The sequence below is a fragment of the Pteropus alecto genome, unplaced genomic scaffold (assembly GCF_000325575.1).
Source record: "Pteropus alecto unplaced genomic scaffold, ASM32557v1 scaffold41, whole genome shotgun sequence".
NCBI classification, from domain to species: domain Eukaryota; kingdom Metazoa; phylum Chordata; class Mammalia; order Chiroptera; family Pteropodidae; genus Pteropus; species Pteropus alecto.
This window is the reverse complement of record NW_006430464.1, coordinates 341,613-350,365: the sequence shown is the minus strand read 5'-3', so window position 1 is coordinate 350,365 and position 8,753 is coordinate 341,613. Positions and strand designations below refer to the sequence as shown.

The 8,753-nt window shown below is 52.6% G+C and overlaps 2 protein-coding genes across 19 annotated transcripts in view; one reads left to right on the top strand and one right to left on the bottom strand.

Moving 5' to 3' along the window:
* Positions 1-3,186, top strand: part of SPACA6 (sperm acrosome associated 6) — a 12,235-nt gene extending 9,049 nt beyond the window's left edge. For 13 of the 18 annotated variants that reach the window (XM_025048042.1, XM_025048034.1, XM_025048024.1 and 10 more), the window contains 3 exons: positions 22-232; positions 2,224-2,319; positions 2,603-3,186. In XM_025048042.1, coding sequence (XP_024903810.1) covers positions 22-232; positions 2,224-2,319; positions 2,603-2,660 — 365 coding nt within the window. In that variant the 3' untranslated portion in view covers positions 2,661-3,186. Of the gene's footprint in view, positions 1-21; positions 233-640; positions 740-1,958 lie in introns of those variants that run through there. The other 5 variants (XM_025048049.1, XM_025048046.1, XM_025048027.1 and 2 more) reach the window with 3 other exon arrangements.
* A 649-nt stretch (positions 3,187-3,835) lies between these two features.
* Positions 3,836-8,753, bottom strand: part of HAS1 (hyaluronan synthase 1) — a 14,448-nt gene continuing 9,530 nt past the window's right edge. Inside the window, exons 2-4 of the mRNA XM_015591899.2 lie at positions 7,258-7,483; positions 6,531-6,663; positions 3,836-4,873 (exon numbers count right to left, since the gene is read on the bottom strand). Of these exons, the coding sequence (XP_015447385.2) occupies positions 4,198-4,873; positions 6,531-6,663; positions 7,258-7,483 (1,035 nt within the window). The 3' untranslated portion in view covers positions 3,836-4,197. The remainder of the gene's footprint in view (positions 4,874-6,530; positions 6,664-7,257; positions 7,484-8,753) is intronic.

The following is an 8,753-nucleotide window of genomic DNA, read 5'->3' as shown; positions in this document are numbered from 1 at the left end:
CTGACGTGCGCGCCCCCGCAGTGACCGGTCCGCCCCCGCGCGGGGAGACCAAGCTGCAGGCCTCCTTTCGGGAAGTGCTGCGCTGGGCCCCGCGGGAGGCGGAGGTGATCGAGTCCTGGAGGCCGAGCCTGGGCGAGCTGCTGGCCAGGCCTGAGGCTCTGACGCCGAGTAACCAGTGCCTGCTCGCAGCCATCGCGGCCTTAGCCTCAGCCGGTGTGACTCTGTTGGCATGGTGAGTACTCCGGACCCCGGCGACCCAGCATCTGGCTCTCCTTCCTCACACCCGGGTGTCCGGCCACCTTCCTTAGACCCAGGGGACCAGGCCCCAGCATCCTCCTCCCTCAGACCTGAGAGTCCTGGCCCCAAGCCCCTCTCCACTCAGGACCAGGAGTTCTATCCTCCAGCCCCTCCTCCCTCAGACTCGGGAGTCTGGGCCCCCAGCCCCGCCGCCCTCGGACCCAGGGGTCCAGGCTCTATCCACCTTTAGGAGTCAGATTTTTAGGACTCAGATATTTACTCCCCAATCTCTCTCTCGTTCACTCCCCCGCTCTCCGTCTCTGTCTGTCTCTCTCTCTCACACACACACGCACACACGCGCACACACACGCACACACGCACAGCTGCCTCCTTGTTTCCCCAGGGTGTTCTTTCGCTGGTACTTAAGTGGCGGCTAACGAAGGTATCTTTCTCTTCCTTATTCAATTTCCATCCCTAAAATAAAGAATATATTTCAGCTCTACAAATACTTTCATCTTTGAAGGTGGTTTCTACTAACTGGTGTCAGGGGGACAGCACACCCCAAATATGCCAGGGCGATTATGCCCTCGTGACAACTGAAACATGCTAGTCATAACAGTACAACACCCTGTGCAGAGCTACGAGCCCAGACCCCTCCACAGAGTTCTGGCAGCCTCCTTGACATTTCCAACTGCAGAAGACACCCTCAGATAGAGTCCTTGACGTCCCCCGAGAAAGCTGGTGCGTCCCCAAGTGTTTCCTGCTGTCGTATAGGACACCACCATCCACCCAGATGCTCAACCAGAAACCTAAAGGTCGTGTTTACTCCTCCGCATCCAATCTATTCCCAAGTGTCAGCCTTTTCAACTCCTAAATGTCTCGTTAGGTCACCCTGTCTCTGTGGTTCCAGTCACCACCATCTCTCTCCTGGACTAGTGCTGCCACAACCCCACTGGCCTCCCTTTCCCCGCTGCAGTCCATTCACGTGGCAGCCAGAGTCAGATTTTAAAGTATGTCAGATCTGGCCACTCCTCTGCTCAAAACTGGTCTTTGGCTCCCCATCGCCACTGGGACAAAATCCAATTCTTTGTCGAGGTCCCAAGGCCGCCCAGGTTCTGGCCTTTGCTGGCCTGACCAGCCTCGTCTCCTCCCGCCCAGTCCTGTCCCTTGATCTTCCTGCCCTGCAGTTCGTCTGGCATTTACTCGTTCCTTATATTCCATTCATCGCGATTCTTCTCACCCTGTCCAGGACCTGGGAACTCGCCTAAAATAATGTTTTCTCCCTTTTTGGTCCAGTTACCTCAGTTATGAGTTCCCCTGAGCCGCCTTTACACATATCGATCCATTTAATCCCCGCAACTCCATGCAGCCCTCACAGTATTTCTTTGCTTAACTGTCCTTCCCTCCTGTCCCCACCCCGACCTCTTTTCTGTCTAGTCCCACCGGCCTATTTTTGTCCTGGAACGTGCAGAGCTCAGTCCCCTCTCTGACCTTTTCCCATGCTGTTCTTCATATACTTGAAATGACTGTACTCTGAACATGTACTTGAAACGACTCTACTCACAAAGCCACCTCCCTCGCACTGCACAGATCCCAGATGTCACCTCCTCTGACTACTTCCCCCCGCGACTGACATTGCCCTATTTTAGCTCATGGATAACACGGGGACCTAACATAAACTTCTCTATTTATTTGCTTTTTGTGTCGCTGCCTCCTGAAAGATAAGCTCCTTCTGGACAGGTACTCATTCTCATTCACCGACGTGTGCATTCATTCATTCAGCGAATATTCATTCAGCGGAAATTCATTGAGCGCTTACTATGTGCCAGGCATCTTCAAGCCACTGTAGAGACAGCAATGAAGAAATCAGAATAGATAAAGGTCTGCACTCCTAGAGAGTTTCGGTTCTAGTGGACGGTCAGACGATAAACAAGAAAATTAAGCAAAATAAAAATGTGCATCCAATTATATGATAATATGTGACAGGAAACAAAGCGGAGAAACTGAGACACAGAGTGTTGAGGGGAGAGAAGGAGCAATGGGAGCTTCGGAGAAGACCTCACATTTGAATGAAGAGATGGGGTGAGAACGGGAGCCTTGCGGATTATTCGCGTCGAGTGGTCCAGCAAAAGAAACAGCAGGACCAGAGCCCTGACGCAGGAGTGTGTCTGGTTTGGGGGGGCTGCCAGGAGCCAGGGCAGCGGGAGCAGGGCTTTAGGAAATGAGTGTGCGGTGAGGTCCGAGAGAAGCCGGGGACCGCGTCACGTAGGACTTTGGGTGCTGTAAGGTCTGCATTTTCCTCTCTATGAGATCATGGCATTTTTGGAGGCCACAGTCATGATTTGGTTTGATTTGATTTATGCAGCTACTGTATGGATAACAGACTCTCGGGGGCCAAGGTGGGAGCAGTGATCCGGGAATGAGAGAGCAGCCGTAATCCGGGAAAGAGGTGTGGCTTGGGGACAAAGTGGTGACAGAGTGAGGAGCCGTGGTTCCAGGTCTGTCCTGAAGGAAAAACCAGTGTGGGATTTGCTGATGGACTGGAATGTCGGGTATGAGAGGAAGAAAAGAGAGGGGTCCAGGATCAGTGGTTAGGACAGCAGCGATGTCCAGTGGGACCCTCTGCCACGATGGAAATGTTCTAGCTCTGTACCGGCCAGCGTGGCAGCCGCCGGCCGCCTTTGGCCATGAAGCATGCGAAATGTGGCCAGTGCGACTGAGGGACTGAATCGTATAACCTTTTATGTAGCTTTGATAACTTAAATCTAAATCATCCCTCCTTTGTGACAACAGAAGTCACAGAGGTGTGTGTCACTCTCTTTAATATGGTAATAACCATGTATGGTGCCAGGTGGGTACTAGATTAATTAGGGGGGGGATCACTCTGTAAATTATATAAATGTCTAACCACTATGCTGTACGCCTGAAACTAATGTAAAGCAATATTTATGTCAACTGTAATTGAAAATAAAGTTTAAAAATTAAAAATAATTTTAAAAAGTTTTTTTAATAAAAAGATGTTTCTCCAACGTTAAGTGATCAGCAGCATTAAGAGGAACCCAGAAAGAAAACGGGGAGAGCGAGGCCGTTGGCATTTTGAAAGCCAAGCGGGAGGGGCTGGTCGTAGAGCACCCTCAGTAATGAGGGACGGTGGCCTGAGTGTGCACAGGTGACGATGAGTGGGAATCGTGGAGGTGGAGACTCTTAAAATTTCCTGCGTGTCACTTTTGTGAGATATAAAGCAAGGTAAGGCTGCGGCTGGGGGTTTGAGGGGAGAAGGTGTGAGGTACCGTTCCTAGTAGATGAGGGGGTGGACCGGGAACACATCCACAGTGCCCAACAGTGTCCACGTGGAGGAGGTGCTCCATAAGTATCTGACGGGCTGACAAAGTCCACAGTAGAAATTACACCCTCCCAACAGCCCTGACCCACGTGATTAATATTCCTCTTGTACCTGGCGGGGACCAAGGCTCAGAGGAAGGGAGGGTATCTTGTCTAATTTCAAACAGCTGGCACTTAAGACTGAACCAGGAGTCCCCAGTTCTCAACCACGCAGCCCCTTCCATCCCTCCCCCCAATAAAAAAAGAGGAGAGAGTCTCAGAAGAAAATAAATAAAATTCTCTATTATATCCTAATCACACAGTACAAATGGAAATTAAATAAAGGCGGGGGGAAAGCGGGAGACCCAGAACAGCATCTGGGGACCCTTCTCCCTCTGCCCCTAAAAATCCACACACACCCTGATCAATAAATACCCGTTCCCCAGAGATCCAGAAGTCCCAGCCCCCAAACAGTCCAGGCTGAAGAATCTTTGGTCGACCCCTTCCCCCTCTTCACTCCACAGAGGCGGGAAACTGTGGTCCATATTGTCGCCCAGCAAGTCTGTGTCTCCTGGGGTCCGGTAGGGCTCCTGTCGCCTTCCTGGAAGACCTCTGGGCCGGCCGCCCGTGTGCCCGGACTCACACCTGGACGCGGTAGCCCCCTGCCCGCCGCCGGCAGAGCCTCCGCACGCCCACCCAGTAGAGCGTCAGCATGAGCGCCCAGTAGCCCACGTAGGCGCCCGCCCCGGCGGCCAGGTGACGGGCCTCGGCAGCGCGCGAGGGGCCGCTCCAGTCGGCCTGGGCCTCCTGCGCCACGCTGCGCACCAGGCCGCCGAGCAGCAGCAAAGCCCAGAGGGCCAGGGGCAGCAGCGGGATGTAGTTGGCGGCCAGCTTCCGGCGGCCCGAGGTGCCCCAGCCACTCTGGTTCATGGTGACCAGCGCCAGGAACTTGGCGGGCAGCAGGCCCCCCATGTAGAGGGGCGCGTAGAGCGACAGCAGCAGCATGCGCGCGCTGCCCCGCAGCCAGGCCGCGAAGGCCGCCTTGGCCAGCGCCACGCCCTGCACGCACAGCAGCACCCACAGCAGCGCCCAGGGGCGGCCGGCGTAGAAGAGCCGCAGGACCGTGGCCGCCACGAAGAAGGGGAAGAGGCCCGACACCACCGCCTCGTAGGTCATCCACGCGTGGTGCCGGTGCCACCACAGCGCGTTGTACAGCCACTCGCGAAAGTAGGACTTGGACCAGCGCGTCTGCTGGCTGAGCCAGCGCAGGAAGGACGCCGGGGTCTCCGAGTAGCAGCGCGACCGGGAGGTGTACCTGGACAGGCGGGAGGAGACATCGGTACGTCTCTCTCTGGGGCCGGGACAGAAATGCAGACATCGCCACTGCCGATGGCCCCTGGGCAAGTTTTCTGAACCTCTCTGAGCCTCGGTGTTATCGTATTTAAAATGGAGCTAATGACGGGTCCTATCTAATGGGGTATCCTAGAAACCGAATGAGGACTAAATGTCCAGCGCTTAGGACCAGTGTGTATATAGTCCTTGCTCAATACATGTCAGCCGCTACTGCTATTTTGACGGTGACTAATATTACTGTTGTCATTACTAAGATCATTATGGCCACTGACACCATTACTAATACCATCACTATGCTGTGACGAATACTCTGGCGCTTACTGTTATTGGCAGGCCGGGTGGTGAGGAATAGCCAGGCGTGGTTCCTACCTTGGGTAGCCCATGCGTTAGAGCTTCTCAAGGGAACCGTAAACCTCCCTTCCTGTGGGCATCACTAATCCCCACTAATCTCCGCAGACATCACTAATCGATCCCTACTGGTTTCCAGCTAGAATCCCTTTTGGGGACTGTTACCAGGTGGCCGCCAGCAGCCAGTTTGTTAGGAGGGGGGTCAAACGACTCTATCCCCATCTGCAATGGCCTCCCTGCTAACTCCTTTGCCCCCTCGGTCTGTACTCAAAACAGTTGCCAGAGGGATCCTGTTACAACCACATGTCACCCCTCTGCTCAGACCCGGCCCGCGGCACTCTGGTCTTCGTTCAGAGTTCTTATCCTGGCCCGCAAGTCTTTCATGAGTGAACCCCCGTTGACTCTCCTGACACACACTCTCCCTCGCTTTTGCTCCGGCAGCACTGTATTCAGCCTCCATTCCTGTCTTCCCTCCGGCACCCTATCTGGCACTTCATTCCGTACCCCTAAACTTCCTATGCCCCTTCCTGGCTTTATTTCTGTCCACTGCATGTACCATTATTGACCATACTGTATGTTCTACGTGTTCCTTATTTATTATCTATCTCCGCAGACCACAGAAACATGAATTTGTGCCTCTTTCGTTAACTGTGGCATCCCCAGACCTTAAAACATTGTGGACACTTAATGACTATCTGTCGAGTGAGTGAATAAATGCTTGAGTTTAGTCTACCCCAGGTTCTCTCTGGCCCTTTCACTGGGTCTAACTTTGTAGGAATCACTTGCCACTGAACTTCACCTGTGCTAGCCCATGCCCCCTTGAGTCTCACTGAATCACGTCTCTTCTTCCTGAAGCACTAACTAGGGTTCAGGTGCTGTCCTCTGTCACTTGATTCTTCTTGCTTGCTCTCTCGCTGGTTAGATCTCACTCTGTTTCTCTCTCTCCCTTCTCACGTCACTCGGAGTAGTCTCTGCTACTGTAGTCATCTGTGATTTCCAGGGCAGAGCCATCTCGCCCGTCTCATTCTGCATCTTCTAGGTGGAATTCCCCACCCTCACCTTGCCTCACTGGGAAGTGTCAGCTGAGTCACAAGGTTCGATGCAAATGCTACCTCTACGCCTTATGGTACCTTGCCTCGAACGTCTCACTTGGAAGAGCCCATTGTTCTGCAAGGTACTTTGGGTTTGGAGAAGTCCCAACACACACACACACTCATTGGGATACTCTTTGGCCTCCACACACACTCGATCCATGGGTCCCCTCAGCTTACTTGGTGGCATAGCCCATGCTCAGCATGCGGTTGGTGAGGTGCCGGTCATCCCCAAAAGTGCAGTGGGTGCCCAGGAACTTCTGGTTGTACCAGGCCTCGAGGAACTGCTGCAGGAGGTTGTTCCTGTATAGGCCTAGGTGGGGAAGGGGAGTACAGGAGCATAAGTCTCTGCTGTCGCCAACAACATCCCCTCGTCTGTCTCCAGCCTCAGATCGTCTCAGTTCCAACCGCAACCTTAACCATCTCCATCTCATTCTCAGCCCTATGGCTAAGGACAAATCCAGCCCCGGTCCTGTTCTCGAATCCTTCCTCAATCTCACACCCATCCCACACCTGCCCCACACCCATCCCACACCCATCCCACACCTGAACCACGCCCGCTTTCATGGCAAACCCACCCCGACCCCATCCCCAATCCCATATCCATTCTCAGCCCCATCTCCTACTTGTGCTCATCCAGAACCCATCTGCGACCCCAAATGTAGCCACAGCCCTGACGTTGACTCCAAACCCACCTCAGCCCCTTCTCCAAATTCTACCCCAGCCCCAGCCACACTGTTTCTCCAACCCATTCTCAACACTAAACACCAGCCCCCACCTCAAACTTCCTATCTTCCCCCATCCCCCGTGTCTACCCCAGGCCCATCTTTGTCTGCGATCTCAATCACATCCTCAAGCCATCCTGGCTCCCTCCTCCCTCTCCCACCCAAACCCTACCCCTGCTCACCTAGGGGGCCACTGATGCAGGACACGCAGTGAAAGTAGCTCTGACAAGCCCGCTCCACATTAAAGGCCACCCAGTACCGCAGGCTGCTCAGGAAGCTGACCCACGAGTCCAGAGGGTTCAGGATCCGCACGTCCCCCCCAACAGCTCCTACCCGGGGGTCCTCATCCAGCACCCGCACCAGCTCCAGCAGTGCCATGGGGTCCAGCCTCGTGTCTGAATCACAGACCTGTGGGATAAGAAGCGGCCGGGACCAGGTCAGATTCCTGAACGCGGTTTGGTGCTTGAGGGGAAGGCACCTCGGGGTGTAGAGCAGCAGTGATGCCGCAGCCCATGTGAACATAACCTTGACTTTTTTTAGTCATTTTCTATGTCTGATCACATTTCAAGATGATCCCCGCCCTCCCAAGACATGTGCTGTTGTATCATGCCGCCCCGTGGTGCGTGGGCAAGGTCTGTAACCCTCTTGTAACCAACAGAATATGGCAAAAGTGATAGGATATAAGCCCCGTGATTATATTATGTTCAACGGACATGGTGAAGAGGTTTTGCAATGCCACTAAGGTCCCTCATCTCTTGACTGTCAATTAATCAAAGGGAGATTATTCCCAGGTGGGCCCGACCTAATCCGGTGAGCTCTTTGGAAGAGAGTTTAGAAGTCAGAGACTTTCTGTTGCTAGTCTTAAACAGGCAAGCTACCATGAGTTCTATGACTGCAAAAAAAAAAAAAAAATCTGCCAACAAAGGCGTGAGCTTAGAAGAGGCCGCTGAGCCTTAGATAAGCACTAGCAGACACCGGGACTGCTGCCTGATGATACCCCGAACAGAGGATCCAGTTAAGCTTTATCCAGACTCCTGACCCACGGAAACTATGAGACAACGTATTTTGTTTCAAGTTGCCAAACGTGTGGTAATTCATCACGCCGCCATGATTATAGAAAACTAATGCAATGCATCAGTGAAAGAATCTGTACTCTGAATGGACGAATGACTGACTAAATGAACGAATGAAACTTTATATCGGATAGATAGATATATGATGAAGAAATGAACAAGAGAACCTCGACATTGGATGAACAAAAAAAAAGAAGAAACAGAATGAACGAATCTTTACATTTCATGAATAAGCAAATGACTAAATGAACAAATGGTTTCCATACCGGATGGATAGATGGATGCATGAATGGATAGGCAAAGAATCTCTACATTTAGATGAAGAAAGAAAGGAATCTCTACGTTGAATGGATGAATAAATAAAGGAATGAATGATCTCTTATTGAATAGGTGGATAAATGAATGAATGAAGGAAAGACTACACTGAAAGAGGGAAGGGAAGAAGGGAGAGAGAGAGTCTATATTGAATGGATGAAGGAGTGAATATATTGGATGGATGGATGGATGGATGGATGGATGGATGGATAGATGGATGGTGGAGGGATGGATGGATGGATGGGGGGGATGGAGGTAGATGGATGGTAGATGGATGGATGGATGGATGG